The sequence below is a fragment of the Fistularia commersonii genome, chromosome 8, assembly GCF_037954325.1.
Source record: "Fistularia commersonii isolate RoL2024-O1a breed Wild chromosome 8, RoL_Fcom_v1.0, whole genome shotgun sequence".
Taxonomy (NCBI): Eukaryota; Metazoa; Chordata; class Actinopteri; order Syngnathiformes; family Fistulariidae; genus Fistularia; species Fistularia commersonii.
This window is the reverse complement of record NC_141291.1, coordinates 7,101,777-7,117,826: the sequence shown is the minus strand read 5'-3', so window position 1 is coordinate 7,117,826 and position 16,050 is coordinate 7,101,777. Positions and strand designations below refer to the sequence as shown.

General features: G+C 46.7%; 1 protein-coding gene across 1 annotated transcript in view; it reads right to left on the bottom strand.

The window, feature by feature from the left end:
- Positions 1-1,858: 1,858 nt before the first annotated feature.
- Positions 1,859-16,050, bottom strand: part of myo3a (myosin IIIA) — a 45,672-nt gene continuing 31,480 nt past the window's right edge. The window contains exons 22-37 of the mRNA XM_086150845.1: positions 15,604-15,692; positions 15,349-15,478; positions 14,762-14,844; positions 14,527-14,568; positions 12,227-12,307; positions 11,946-12,151; positions 11,735-11,846; positions 10,986-11,148; positions 10,812-10,898; positions 10,607-10,730; positions 9,284-10,478; positions 8,280-8,421; positions 4,420-4,511; positions 3,941-3,981; positions 2,839-3,081; positions 1,859-2,154 (exon numbers count right to left, since the gene is read on the bottom strand). Coding sequence (XP_086006971.1) covers positions 2,040-2,154; positions 2,839-3,081; positions 3,941-3,981; positions 4,420-4,511; positions 8,280-8,421; positions 9,284-10,478; positions 10,607-10,730; positions 10,812-10,898; positions 10,986-11,148; positions 11,735-11,846; positions 11,946-12,151; positions 12,227-12,307; positions 14,527-14,568; positions 14,762-14,844; positions 15,349-15,478; positions 15,604-15,692 — 2,945 coding nt within the window. The 3' untranslated portion in view covers positions 1,859-2,039. The remainder of the gene's footprint in view (positions 2,155-2,838; positions 3,082-3,940; positions 3,982-4,419; positions 4,512-8,279; positions 8,422-9,283; positions 10,479-10,606; positions 10,731-10,811; positions 10,899-10,985; positions 11,149-11,734; positions 11,847-11,945; positions 12,152-12,226; positions 12,308-14,526; positions 14,569-14,761; positions 14,845-15,348; positions 15,479-15,603; positions 15,693-16,050) is intronic.

Here is a 16,050-nt window from a genome sequence, read left to right as displayed (position 1 = left end):
AAAAATACATGACAAACAACCTGAGATTCATGAAGAAAAGTAAATGTAATGTCAACAACACCATGCCTCAGTTCGGTCTTCTCAGTTCTCCGTGCATTTTGTTGTATTTGATTTGATTTGGGGCAGGGGGGCACAAAATATTACTCCGAGGGTCGAGAGTCTGAGACCCTTGTTCTAGAGATAAAATCACACTGAGATGGTTTGGACAGGGATGGAGAAGATCCGGGTAGAAGGGCGCCGAGGTTGGAGGAAGACCAGAGAGGAGGTTTATGGATGGAGGGAAGAAGACAAGAAGGTTGATGCAGGCAGATGATTGGCTGTGGAGACCCTGAAGGGAGCAGCTCAAAGGACAAGTTCGAAACCGGTCACCGGTGCGTTCTGCTGAAGGTCTGTGCAGCAGGAGGTCTTTGGACCAGCGAAAGAGGCCGAAGATCCTCTGGGCTCGTCTGCGTTAAATGTCGGCGGTTCACCATGTTCACGTCACGGGTGAAGGATTTGTATTTTTATACTTGCTTGGTTGGATTGAGCCTGGCCTGCTGGTCTCCTTCTGATGACCTTCTCATTCTGCCAAAGATGGGGAGTAAAGTGATCGCTGTGGAGGCTCCAAAGACACAACCACATCTCAGGTGCTTTGGTCTTGTTTAGGTTGACATGAAGAAACCAGAAAAACAAACAAACAAAGCGAGCGCACCGACAGTTTTACAAAACACCTGAGCGACCCGGCCGAGTCGAACACTACAATAACAGGTAAACCATCTCGGTATTTCCAGTCCCGTTTCTCCTCCAGACGCTCACCATCTGCCGCTTTGACTGTCCTCAACAAAGATCAGAACAGTCGGGACACTGTTCTCTCAACTCTTTTTCCACATCAGGTTGGACGTCCATACGGCTTTTGGTTTAAATATCAACCCGATGTTTACTGAGGCGCCGCGTAGGTCCACAGCCAGAAGGTCCCCGCTTGGATTCCCACAGTGGGCCTTTCTGTGTGGAGTCTCCATGTTCTCCAGGTGTCTCCATGCAGTTCCTCTGGGTTCCTCACACAGTCCAAAAACCTGCAAGAGGTTCTTTGGAGACCCTGAATTGTCCAGACATGTGAATGAGAGGGTGAATGGTTGGGTGTCTCTATAAGTGGCCCTGTGATTGGGCCAGGGTGAACCCCACCTCTCGCCCAATCCTGGCAGGGATAGGCTCCAGCACCCCCACGGACTCATTGCAGGATAAGTGGTGTAGAGAATGAATGAGTGAGTGAGGGAGTGAATGAATGAATGAATGACTGCATGTTTATTATCAACTCACGTCTGAGGTTGAGTCATGTTTTAGCTTCATCTGAGTCAAGACTACTGCAACAACTGGAGTTCACTCCATGTCCTAGTCAGAAACTACAAACTGCACTCAGTGTTAAACTACTACCATGGCTTTTAGTTCTTTTTCACTCCAACAACAAATTTTGTTGTTTTTTTTTTTTGTTAAAAAAAAAAAAACTTTTGTCACATTCCATGGGTTCTGGAGGGTCCTGGCATATGTCTTCTGGCACAGGAAATCCAGAGGTATTTCCATTTTCAGCCAGAATCCAGTGGAAAGAGACATTTAGAGCAGTAAAATTCCGTCTTTATATGTACATTTCATACTGTCGCTCACAATCAGTTCGCTTTGGAGGAACACCATTCCCATTCCCCATCAATAATCATATTTGGCAGGGGAACCACATGCAACAATTTAGCAAATAGGGCTAATATTAGCATCAACTTGCTATGTGTGTGTGGGGGGGAGGGGGTGCAGGCTCGGCCATGCTGACATTATTAGGACTTCAACACAACACGTGTTCTGGAGGGGAAATTAGAGTGTATATATATATATAGGTACATTAAAAAAATTACCTTTCACATTTCACATTTGCACTGGAGAGAAACCCCTTTCAAAACATCTCCCAGGTGCTCTCATGGATTCACACCCTTCTGGGCCGCCATATTTAATTGTTGTCACATGGATACCGCTTTTGGATTTGCACAGATTAACACCAGACGGCCGACCACGCTGGGTCAGTAGTGTTTGATGAGCCTTCGTCTCTGGGACGTCTTCCTCAGTAGATGTCTGTAATCGTAGGGATTCTGCTCAGTTCGGTTCTCTGTCGGCAACCTCCCGGGAACAGAGAGCCTGCGGAGACAAAGATGGCCGCATCATTAAAATGCATGCCTAGAAGAAAAGGACAATGGACAATCGAGTCAGGATAGCCTTGTTTGCAGCGGTGATGGTATGACAGGAATGGCACGGACGGTGCTGTTTGCAGATGACCGTGGGATCTGGAGTCACATTGAGCCGGGAGCAGGTGGAAGCATATCTGGAGAGGTGGAGGTATGAATGAAGGGTAGCTCTTGCCCCTACAACTGAACCCTCTGTACTCATAAACAGATGCTCACCTTAATTTGTTTCCGAGTGGACGTAGTAAAAGAACTGAATTACAGTACCAGGAGTGCAGACAGGTATGCTCTAAGAGCTCATAGCCACAGTAACTTTAGCTAAAAGCCTCAAAGTGTCTTTTGTAAGGCTCTCCATGTTCTCTGGTACCAACCCTGGACACCCTGGAGCGGCTGTGACTCTGCTGCCCCGGGAACACCCGGAGATTCACCCGGAAGAGTTGGGCCAAGTGGCCTCTCTGCTGAGGCCGCTGCCCTTGAGACCCCACCCCAGCTAGGAGGTAGAAGCTGTAGGGATGGATGGAGGTTAAAAGGACTCTTGCATGTGAATAGAAGGTCTCTGACTGGGTCATCCAGGGGAAAGCCTTACAGAACAAAGCTATCTAGTCAGGATAGTCTTCTCCTGCTCGTTGCCCTTACGTACCTGCTGTCTTTGGTAGTTTTGGTCGACTCCGGCTCAGTGACCGCCCTCTCCTGGGACTGCCTGCTAGAAGATGGTGTTTGCCTCCTGTCCCCATGCTGTCTCCTGTCCATGGACCTTCTTCGCTCTGTAGACTGTGGGCTGCTGCCACTGCCCAATGTGTTCTCCATGGACAAGGAAGGGGCAGACCTGCTCGTGGACAGGCCCGTGTAGTAGTGGTCATCTAAGTCCAGGAGCTTGCCTTGACTGGAGACCCGAAAGAATAGGATAGACAAGGATGAACGTTTTGCTGATGACCATTAAGACCTATAATTAGTAGTTAATACATTACTTTAACATAGTGCACAAATATCTTTGGTAGGTGATATGACACAGCCATGTAGCAAGCTTGGGTTGCACTGAGAAGTTCTGGTCTTTCCATGCCTCTGAAACATTCTTGTTACTGTTAACATCTATCTGTTGGTAATTTGTTTTTGCAATAAAGCTGCCTCACGCAGTGAAAGACACTGTTGTCTGTTTTGCCCTGATATCCCTTGTACCTTTGATTTTTTTGTTTCTCATCAAATAGTTGTAGTTTTTGGGGTGGAGGCTGTCACAGTGCTCCTTTCTTGAAATAACACTGGTCACTAAACCCACACTGGGGCACATTACCTATTTACCTCCACTGTCTCTGGTACATTATCATCCATTCATCTTTCACTTTTCATCTTCTTTGCCCACATCCCTCCATCTCCCATCTCTCTGCTGTCAGACTGAGCCAGTGGTGCCATCCGTCCTACTGACCTTCTCGTCCCTAATGATGCGTGTAAACTGCCCCTGTCCACAGCTGGACTTATTTATCTGCTGACAAATTATTACCCCCGATGGTAAATATTGCACTGCACAGTGTTTGAACGTCAGCTTCAAATGTACATTTTATGGAGCACTCGCAGCGGATGGAGGCAAGGCGGTTGATTTGAAGTGTCCGGACCCGAACGTCGTCCTGATGTTAGAGCTTAGCTGTCAACATTAATCTGAACCTGGGGTGCGAAGCTAGAAGGCAACATGCTAAAACATAATCCAGATAGCTTGTTAAATGAGTCCTGACTGCGGGTGCAGAACTTACTCCTCTTTCCTTGGCTTGCGCTTGTCATCCTGAACGGACCGCTGAGTGGAGGGATGAAGAGCGAAGATTATTACACGTCAGTCAGACACCATCTAAGAACTACGAATCTCAACAAATGAATGAGTAACTCAGGAAAAAAAAAAGGTTTGATAGAAAACAAGATGAACGCTAAGCGCAGGCATGCTGTTGCTCAAATGTCTAAATCCTCATTTTAAGTAAAGCTCCCCGTTGCCATTGGCGCCGCAGGAGAATCTGCTTGGAATAGTCACACACTTTGATTAAATCCACAAAGGTTTTTAATTCAACCAAATAAAATGGCCGGACGAAGAAAGGCAGACGAAAAGTAGGGAACGTCACAAGTACGACTGGACAATGAACTTTTGAAAGGTGTTCAAAAGATAAAAACAAAACAATTTATGACTGGTCCGGTGTTTGCAGCCTTTCTGATAACTGGGCTTTAGTTTTTAAAAATGACTCACGTGTATCAGGTTATAGTAGGTGGAGTCTTCAGGTGTGTTCAGAGTCTTGGGCTGCTGGGTCCTGCGGGGGGTCCTGGACAACCTCTTGTCTGCTGAAACAATGATGGGAAATAAATGCGGTGAAATACAGTCAAATTGCTTCTGCCAAGGCACAACGAGACTGGGGAGGGACGTGATGCGACGTGTCTACTCCAATAAATAAATGGGGGAAGGACTTTGGCATGTTAGTGATGTAAAATTCTGCTCCATACAGACTAGCGTCACACCCACTGAACAACAGAAGGAAACAAAGTACAGAAAATGCATTTATCTCATTGGCTGTTTTCACCAGCCTTCTGGAAAAGTGACCCTGTTGCCACTTGTCTCAGCTTTCGTCGAGCAAACCGTTTGAATCTCGCGGACCCGCCGCCCTCGGGGTCTGCAGTGATACCCCATCCAATGGGATTCGCCAACCCCGTATCGAGCTCCACCGTCAGATGACAATTTCCGTACCAAACATTGGGGCTCCATACTGTCCAACAAAAAAGAGCTACTCTTCTCCTCCAATCAATGTGACTACAACTAGTTAGTATGTATAAGTTTGCAAATACTCATATTTCTACAGTCAATCTTTGGTTTGCATTTGGCAGAAAACTGTTACTATAAGCTACATTAGCTTCCTACGACGCCTCTTTTGACCTCTGCAATTCATACATGCAACCAGCTAAATTATGTTCGCTGCTATCATAGTGTTATCATACATCTGCTATCGGATGTGATCTGAGCTCCCGTTAAGCAGCGAACTTGTCTTGTGTCCACGACTTGCCCATTAATCTGATTGGCCAGGCTACAAGCTTAACCTGGTTGGTTAGGGGTGATGGGTAGGTTATAGCAGTGTGAGTGATGTCGGAGGGGCGTTCTTCTAAATCAGGGGTCGGCAACCTTTACCACTCAAAGAGCCATTTGGACCCTTTTCCCGACAGTAAAGAAAACACTGAGGCCATACAACCCTTTTGAAATTTAAAATGAATTAACATGGCATATGATATTTTTTTGCCTTCATGCTATGTATAAACAAAATATGTGCTGCTTTTTTTTTTTTTAAAACAAAATAATTTTTTTTGATTGGAACAAAACATTTTGAACTCCTTGTATTTAAAAAAAAAAAAAATCCATAACCTGCGTCATAGTTAATCAAAATTTACTTTTAAAAATGAACAAACTAAAATAGATTTTAATCAAATACTCTTTGAATTATTCTTAAAAGCCACATCAGAGGGATCAAAGAGCCGCATGCATCTCCGAAGCCATGGGTTGCCGATTCCTGTTCTAAACCAAAATCGGAGCTGTCAGCGACGTCAGCATAGAAGACCACCATCCCTAGAAGATGGCAAATGATTAATTGTTCTCTATGGAGAAGCTGGTTCTGTTCTTGGTGTGAATGAATACTTTCAGGTCACTTGGTCACACAATGAATTTGTTCAATGATTTCCCGAGGACGACCCTTTGGGTGGTTGCGTGTAATCAATCATGAGGTGCAGGAGGCCACTTCAAGCGTGGTTTAGGTGAAAAAAAAACACAACCCCCTGCACCGAAAGGTGGGCCAGTCGGGGGTCTCCTACGGTACAAAGCTAACAACCAGAGAAACTGAATACAATAAACCTGGTGTCTCCTCACTGGCCTGTAGGATTTGTTGTATACCCATGAGTTTGTTGCATTCTGGCTTGAATTACCGCTGTATCCAAATCCTTAGTGGGATATCATATGTCAAATGGTCACCACTTGTGTAGTGCTTTCGTCACCCTGCGTGTTTTAAAGCGCCGAATCTAATTCACCCATTTACATGAAAGTGGCAGCAGAGCGTCAATTCAAAGCGTTAACAGTGAAGCAGCTGGGGTAGCAGGACAGGAGGGGCTGGGAACTGAACCATCAAATTTGAGGGACGCTTCCCTAGAGGCCTTGCGCCGGTTTCTTTTTTCCCCCGACGCAGTTTCAGAGCAACAACCTTCGACGCACGAAAAGTGTCCGGTAACTTGCGGCGATGCTCGGTGCCTTGCATGCCATTGGCTGCCCGGTGAGAGGTGCGCGTTCGTGAGCAGCTGGCCGGTGATTCACGCATCGCAGCGGACGAGTCGTGATCCATTATCTTTGTCACGAGTGATATACGGCAACAATATCCCTCTGGGGCCGTGTCAGTTATTGCAAATATATTACAGTGACCTTTTGCTTTTATTCGTTATTAATCACTGTTCATGCAGGGTAAAAAAAAAAAAAAAACGAAAAAACATGTGGCAATAATCATCCATCACACGCAGAAGCTCTCAGGTAGTTGAAATGAAAGTTGCAACATTTGCAGGCAGCTCCATCCAAAGGTCATTTTGAATTGTTCAAACAAACCAAACGCCAATTCCTCGCAGTCCCTTATTAATTTCTGCCGTAATTGTTGGGGACGCCGGCTGGCCAAAAACATGATTAACGTTGGGTGACCTTTCCCGTCAAGTGCGTCGTGACTACACGACTTTATTTACGTGTCAAAAATGATTCCAACAGCGTTTATTTAGCACAGATATCCACACCGGAGATATACGAACAACCCAGCGAGGCTCAAAAATCACAATTCTCAGTTGTGGCCTCTGGAAATAACAGGGATAATTCATTCTGTCCGGGCCCTGGTGGCGTGCTGTTCTAGAGCAGAGCTTGGAAAGGGCAGACAGACCCAGACTGTAAGCCCAGAGATATGCATGGAGTCTGTAACGGTTACGCAACAAAATGAGATTAAAAAAACAGGGTCGTGGAGATGAATATGTGGAAAGCACTCCTCGGCGGCACGGGTTTTCATTTGAGCGCTTATATTTTTGGTATTCATCGACCACAGGGCAGCTCCCTGCGCTGGGTAATTATTAGAAGAGGAAATCATTAGTGCTCTTGTTTGTGCCAGGAGTCAATTAGCTGATTAGCTCACAAATATGAAAAATGGCTCAACCAACCGGCAGCCGGTGAAACATATTTACGTTCTCCGGCAGGGGGGATGATTCACGGTTTCGGGGCAAAGACATGCCGCTTTGAAACGTTTAATGTCAGATAAGCAAAGGACTTCTGCACTGCACCTTTCGCCTTCTAACTAAATAAAGATTACACTTTCCATGAGATCGGAGTCTGATCTGCCCACGCACCAGGACCTCTGATCCAAGCTGCTGGAAGTAAAGGGAGTTCCTTCAAATGTTTTTAGATCAGGTTAAAAACAAACCAAATGCAAAAGAAACTCATTATTTTGCAGAGAAATTAAGACGTTTAATCACCCCCCCCCCCCCCCCCCCCTTCTCCCAACAGGCAGTTTGACTGCTGGCTTTGCCATGCAATGATGTGAAAAATAAACAAATTCACCCTCTTGCCGCCCTGAAAGCAAACACTTGTTTTGATGACACGTCAAGGAGGGGAAAGCTCTGCCCATTCCTGCGTGCCAATTTCCCTGGATTTCTGAAATCGTGCATCACGAGAGAGAAGGTAATGCATCCACAGTGAACATGGCTTTCTGGTCTTTTGTGATGGGAATCCAAACTTCAGCTCTCAAACTCAAAAAATGGATTCACTCATTCATTATCCAGACCACTTATCCTGCAGTCAGGGTTGTGGCGGGCGGGTAGCCTACAGGTATAGCAGCCTATCCCGGCTACCAGAGGGCCAGAGGTGGCCTCACAGTCCTACATATAGAGATATATGACCATTAGCCCTCCTAGTCATACATCATATAGACAGAGCGCTATACAAGTGGAGACTGTATTCCTGTTAACCGTCCATTCATTCATCAAACTCCAGGCTACATCAAGCCGACGTTGTATATCACACTTGTTTCCCCACAAACTCTTTCCAGCTTATCTTACATGCTTGGTGATTCTGCGGCGCAAGACCATTGACGGCGTTCCCCCTGGACATGCCGCTACCCCTGCGCTTTGCCTGATGGGCCTGGATGATTTCGTTCAGCCTGTGCTGCATGGCCAAGAAGTCCAGGGAGGTCTTTGAGATCTGCCCAAACACAACCGTGAAGAAAGAAAATTAAAAAACACTGATCACAGTGATGTATTTGCATACATTTCTATCTAGATATTCATTCATTTATGATCTACTCTGCTTATCCCGCAGTCTGGGGCACGGGGTTTGCCGGAGCCCATCCCATCTGTCATTGGGCAAGAGGTGGGGTTGATCCTGGACCAATCACAGCTCCACATCTAGAGACATCCAACCATTCACCCTCTCATTCACACATCTGGATAATGTAGGGTCTCCAATGAACCTCTTGCATGTATTTGGAGTGTGGGAGGAACCCGGAGGAGCCACGATCTTGCTCCGAGGGTGAAGTGCTGACCACTCCATCTAGACACGTATACATTTTCTTCTATTGTCATCAATGGGAGGACTGAGAGACTGTCCGATTGCACTTTGAGAACATACATCAGTGAAGTGGTTGCAAAGGTCATTTGTTAGCCTGCCTCCTAACACTCCGGTGAAGATGAGCATCCGGCTCTAGCAAAAGTCAGGTATGGTTCACTGAAATATCCGCTTGGGTAAATGCTTTGCTGCTGCAACAGCCTCTGACATTCAGGAGTTGTTAACCAGCGTGCAAATCAGGCCTGGATAAGACAGGCCGTACCGGCTCAGAGTTACGTAACTCGAGATTTGGAATCAGAAGCCTGGGGCTGGGAGGGGTACATTCCATACTTCCCATCTTTTCTGTGCTCTAATGGGCTCCTTGATAAAATTGTGATGCCTCATAGTTGGATGTTTTTGTTTCTGCTCCAGTTGCCTGACAGACATCAACCCAATAAGTACTTATTCACCATTAGACCAAATCAGAAGTTCAGTACTTGAGCCTAAAAATGGTACTTACCTCTTTGGAGAAGGTAGCCAGCTGCTCGGCTTCTTTCAGCGCTGTTTGCTTGTTGGCCCTCAGGTTTTTCCTGTCCTTGTAGCCTCTAAAGTTGCTCTGGATCTTCACGGCCGCCTGCTCCTCCTCCTGTCTTTCCCTTTCTACATCTGTCACCTCATCACGTTCTATTATAATATCATCGACATCCAGAGGTTCCTTCTCCCCCGGGTGAGTTTCTGCATTACTGGGTACTGCATCTTCGGCTTCTACGCTCTTTCGAGCATCTCTCTCTGCTTTCAGTTTCTTTCGTTCCCGGTGGCCCCTGAAGTTACTTTGAAGGACAGTTGCAGCTTTCTCCTCATCCAGCCCCTCAGGGTCCTCGCCCGTCACATTTTGCTGAGAATCTGCCACTGATTCTCCCGATGGCATTACCGCGTCATCCTTCGAAGACTCATTCTCATCCCTCTTCTTTTTCTTGGGGATCTTTCCCTCCTCCTCCAGTCGTTTGCGCTCCTTGTGGCCTCTGAAGTTGCTCTGAAGGACCACCGCTGCTTTGGTCTCATCGGGGTCATCAGGATGAACCTGCGATGCTTCTGGAACCTGTGTTGATTTTTCTCTGCAGATGGTCTGCGTTTCTTCACCCGAGGGCCTCCTTGGACTCGGACTTCTGGCTGGTACTTTGCCTTCCTCCTGTAACCTTTTCCTCTCTCTGTGGCCTCTGAAGTTACTCTGGAGTACAGTAGCAGCCCTGGTTTCATCCTCCAAGTTCTCCACATCCATTAATTCCATGGGCATCATGTGTCCGGCATCTGTTGCTGCTGCATTTGATATCACTGCCTCATCCAGCACTTCTGTATGCTCTTCATCTTCTGGCACCTGCGTGTGGTCACTGTCGTCATTCTCCTCTGCTTCGAATGTACTTTCGTCATCCTCGTCCAGAGCCTCCACGGCCCTCCCCCCGTCTTCCTTTCTCACTGGCTCCTGACCCGCTGAACATTCCTCTAGCGTGATTGAAGATAACTCAAGCTCGGCACCAGCCATTGTCTTTTTCCGCTCCTTAAACTTCTTCCTCTCCTTGTAGCCTCTGAAGTTGCTTTGCAGGACCACGGCAGCCTTGGTTTCTTCTTCCTCATGCGTTGCTTCGACGCTGGAAGACGCTATCTGCTCTTGCGTTGCTTTCAGAGCTTTATCTGCTCTCTCTTTCTCTCTGGCTTCCCTGGAAGCAAGACATGTACTTCTTCATCAGGGTGGCCTCATTCTGGACCCTTTTTTGATCACAATTGTCTATCGGCTGTTTTTCGATGTTGCCATTTGCGAACTGTTACAGGGCAGTGGCGCACAAACCTTTTTCTTTTGAAGCTTCTCCTTTCCTTGTGTCCCCTGTAACGCGCCTGGATTTTGGTTGCTGCTCTGTTCTTCTCCTCCACCATCTCCTTGTAGTTTTTCCTGGCAAGAAGCCCCCTGCAAGCTGAAGGGGAAACACTTTAACAACACGGAGGCCGACGACCCGAAAATCTGGATACCGAGTTTCGTCTCTCATGTTGCTTACCGGCTTGGAACCGAATGATGACGGCTTCAAACTTGGCTCTTTTTTTGTCATTGGCAACCCTCCTCCTAGCTTGTTGACCTCTGTAAGCTGGACATCGGACAAACAGACATGGACGCATTGCTTACCAGAAGTGCTCTGCCACTCCATTTTCAAGTTAATGAACAGTTTACCAACCTGACTGTAGCACCAAAGCACTCTGTTCCCTTTCTCGTAATATTTTGCGGTATCGCTTGGTCCCGAGCCAGCCTCGAACATACGCCTGAAGCACCACAATGCGCTGTGTAGCCTGCTGCACCATCAGGTTCAGATGCTCAACATGGTAGTATTTGAGAAACACCTGAGAGTGAGGACAGCAGACTGGTCAAGAGTCAAATCCAGAGTTGGGTTAAGCAGCTGTTGATTCACATTGATATTTCACGGTTTTCATTCGTGAGGTGATGGTGTCCAAGGAGTAGCTAAAAAAACATCAAGAGGATTCCTCTTTGTAATGGTTATATGTCGTGACAAAGTTCTTTGGCTTTTTGTCCCTAATCTTTTGACACTGTCTACCCATTGAGTGTTTGCACCATATCTTGTGAACTGAACCGTCCTTTCATTGATTCATTCATTCAATCTTTATCTGCACCACTTATCCTGAAGTCAGTGTTGCGAGGGTTCTGGAATGTATCTTTGCTGTTCCTGGGCGAGGACAGGGTTTCTCCCTGGACCGGTCGCCCTTCGATCACAGATCCACACATAGAGACACAAAACCATTCTGTCATTCACGCCCCTGAACAATTTAGGGTTTCCAGTGAACCAACTGTATGTCTGAACCCAGAGGACGACTCATTCCTTACATACATAAATATTCCATTCCAATTCAGTTAATGCATATTGACTCTCTCTCTATATGTGTTTATAAACACACACACACATTAGCTCACCTTTGTTTTCCCCATTGCCCAATTCTCCAACTTGGCCTTTTCAAGTATGGCAGTGCATGTCTCTGGAGTGGCAGGCGGCTCCTCGTGGGCGTGGAAGGCCAGGAAGTAGTACCTGTGAACACCAGCACAGCCAGTTGGGGCTCAAAAGGCAAAAGCTGCAACGGTCCCCTGATTTCCATGGGACCTGCTGTGGTGCGAGAGCCAGGCGGACCTCTTGGTGAAGTTGGCAAACAGGATGCGGTGGGAGTAGCCCTGCCGTCTGATCTTGGCCGTCTCCAGGATCCCCGTGTAGCGCAGCTGAACCAGAACCTTCTCCCGGTCAAACTTGTGGGCTTGGCGATCATTGTTGGGTTTAATGCAGCGAACGAAGTGGGGCTGCCCCGATACCATCTTGGATAACAGGTCCATGAGCGAATACTAGGAGGCGCAAACAAATTGTCAGTAGTTGGGATCTGAACTGAGACCCCGACGATGGGAAGATCACACTCTTACTCTGAAGTAGGACGCCACCGTCTGAGTTCTCATGTTGGTGGTTTCTCTGGGGTGGTAAGGGGCGTCTCCAGGATCCACTGACTAAGCAAACACAGATTACGTTGATAAAAAAAAAAAAAAAAAAAAAGATTTTGGCCAAACAATTTGAACACGACAGTCTACTGACAAAGAATTACGAGAAAACATTTTGATAATAGACACAAGCAGGAAACAAGAAAGGACTAAGATAGAGGACTGACAGGTACCAACTAGAGAGGACTACTGGTGGTGTCATTAAAATAGTATCCAAACTTCTTCTCTTGGCTGCACCCTTCTCCACAGCCGATCATCCATTTCCATCTAACCCTCTCCTCTCACAACTATCCTCCTCCTCTCCACCCATAAACCTCCTCTGGACCTCCCCCTATCTCAGCATTCTTCTACCCAGATCTTCTCCATCCCCCCTCTGTTCATGTCCAAACCATCTCTGTGTGACTTTATCCAGAATATCTACCGTGTGCCCTCCCTGTCGTCTTCTCTCGGTCTACAAGCCTGATACCTTGGCTTCTTCTTTTCCCCCTCTGTCTTCTCCCTCTTGTCTTTCCTTCAGGCTGATTCTTTTCTCCACCCTCTCCGCTGCTCTGGACTGGTGACCCTCGGTACTTAAACTCCTCCACCTTCATCTCCACCCCCTAGAGCCTCACCGTTCCTCTTGCGTTCCTCTCATTCACACATTCACACATCCTCTCATTCCGTCTTGCTGCAGCTAACTTTCACTCCTCTTCTCTCCAGGTCACATCTCCACCTCTCTAGATGTTCCTCCACCTGCTTCCTTCTCTCACTACACATCACAATGTCATCTGCAAACGTAGTAGTCCATAGAGTGTAATGACCCAAACTAAATTTCATTGATATTGTTATGGTTTTGTTTGTTGTTGTTTTTTTTTGTCATAAAAATCACCAATCACCGTTTTCATTTGCACTCTGTCATCGAGAGGCACATCGAGAAAGCATTTGTTTTCAGGAGTGCGCTTTAAATCCAGAGAGGGCTGCAAAAGAGATGCAGAAAATGGATGAACACCAAAAAAAAAAAAAAAAAAAAAGTGCAGACGTCAGAGTTTGATCTGCCTGATTACGATCTGAAGTGTCATCTCCACAATAATTAGACGCTTGAAAAGCAGGAAATGATTCATGTCATAAACAAGGCTTTCTATTTCTGAGCTGGGCGCTAATATAAAGGGGCGGCTGTCGCTCAGCTGCTGGAGCAGGTTACTAATTTGAAGGCCGGTGGTCCGATCCTCCTGTCTGCAGGCCCAGGTGTCCTTTGGCCGGACTCGGGGCCTCCTGGTGCTCCTAATGGTGCGATCGGCGCGAGAGCATTAGTGCGAATTCGGGAATTTGATCCATTTAAAAGGACTTTGAAGGCACAGCGTGATGAAACCAGTTACTATCAAATAGGGACGCTGATCAGATCATCAAAAAGTCCAAAAGCACCAGTTTAAAAAAACCTTTAACTTTAGATCCAATAGCTGGAATAGTTTCTATTAAATTCAACTCCCATTAATGCTGTAGTAAATATGTTTGTGTATAATAACACGGTTTATTATGTTTTCTGAAGCAACATACACATGGAGTGAATATACATCATCATAAAGAAGTGGGGCCTCGTATATAGAAGTAGAAACAAAATTTAACACATTACAAATAGTTTCTGTGCAATTTTAAAATGGCGATCAATATAAAGACTGAATTCAAAGAAGAAAACGACACGCTAAAGAAAGCCCGAGCGTCGATATTTGATTGTGCTTCCCTAGAGGAGTGAGGGGTTCGATAAGTTCTAGAAAAATAATATGCAAATAAATGGAAATGGATTCGACTCCCGTCGATGTTGATTTCTTCCGAAGGAAGGCTTTGCCCTCAAGGCTCACGTTTAGCGGAGGCTGCAATGTCAACTCATTCATTGTGCTAAACTTGTCGGGAGAGAATGCATTTGTCTTTTGGCCAATGAGAGAAATTCAAAGGGATTTGTCCACGTTTTGGACCGGAGATGGGATACCGCTCACTTTACGAACCGTTTGACTTCAATCATTTCTCGCCAGAGGACTCGCATGCTACAACCAGACAAATCCAAACAAAAAACATTTACAGGGAAAGACGACTCGCTCGCACATGCACAGGGTGAACATCTACACGCTTATGGACAGACGACAGAAGTACACACCGCTACATTTGGAGTCAATGCTAAGGCGGGCTACGGGGAACAGAAGGTGCAAACATGACACCTGAGGTGAAACACGGCAGTGATTAAGTGTAATGATTACCTCGCTGAAAGCAAAGGAAGTGTACAAAGTTAGCACTCCCATCTTGACAGGCGAGGAAGAAGAAGGGCACAGAAGAAGTAGGCTTCAATCTCACACGGTCAGACAAACAGAAACTCAAAAGGGGAGCAGGAGTTCTTTTGGTGATGTTCTTGAAAGGTAGGAGGAGGAGTGATTTCCCGGGGAAGGTTCCCGACGCGAGGGATAATACAGTGATAATGGACGGTGCCGTAAGTACCTTGGCGAAGGTGATGGTGCGTGTCGGGGTCCGCGGGCTGTGCATTGTGTTTATGCCTTTACCCTTGGTGTGGGCAAGGTTGCCTGTGAATCGAACAGTGAGCATCAGCGTTAGCGAGCGGAGCGCAGAGACCGGCGGGGGGTTAATCATCCAGAAAAACAGACAAGGATATTTTTACCCGGCAGCGTAAATCGATTATCCGTCACACCGGAAGCCGCGAACAGAAAGCTTTGTTCCCGTAGCGGTATGCAACTGGGAAGGCTAAAGTGATCTCACGCGGACATGGGATGCCGACACCCGGCCAACGGCTGTTGAGGCTGCTTTTGGAGAGTAAGCAGGTGATTACTGGCTTTGAGTTGCCGCCTGTTCTGCCAGCACAGGAGAGCTTCGTGGCCAAGGTAGGCTTAGCACCTTCAGGTCCTGCTATTTGGAGGGTTACAAGTCCTAAAAATACTGATGGAAACCACACGGTTTGGCTCCATTGAGTCTGGACTCTACAACCAAGCGTTCTTATTTTCCCAACTCAGCCCTCTGAGCCCCAGTATCTCCCCCGTCCCTTCAAAGGGTCACCATCAGGTGTCCTTTACCTGTCTTGGTGAGGGGGTGGGTGACAAGCTTTCGGATAAGCTCGTTTTCTGATGATCTCAGCAGCAGGACAATATCGGCAGGCAGCGTGTCCCTATTCTTTGCCAGTATGCCTGCAGCGCTGTAGATCACCTTCATGTTTGGGGGAGGAAGGGACAATCAGTGTGAGGCTGAACATGAGCTAAACATCAATTCATTTGAAAAACATGGAGGAATTAACTGGATCTAAACAGAGGCAAACCGGAGAGGAAACATACCTTTCCTGCATAGTGGTGGATCCCGAAGCCGAGGTCAATCCTCTTGGGTCTCCAGAAGCTCTTGGTCTTCAAGTTGTTCTCAAATTTTTCTGAATTAGTGAGACAACATACATCCACTTTAAAAGACCAACTATTAAAAAACTGTTGCTGTCTTTGACGCTCTACTGGCTGGAAACTGTAAAATCCTTGGAGAAATGGTAGTAAAAACTGATTTTTTTGGGGTAACCTCTTGGGAAGCTTTGCCTTTGTGCTATAAACTTTTCTTTTTGCGTAGCTTAAAGTTTGGGCTGGGCTAGCTGCCAGTTTCACTACCATAGGCTTACTATGCTAGGGTTTATCCCATGATACACCCCTTTCCTTTTTCCCATTCTTCAAACCCCGTCAGCACTCGTGTCCCATCATCACTGCATGCTGGTATCCTCATATCTTCTCCCAAGCTCTCAGGCT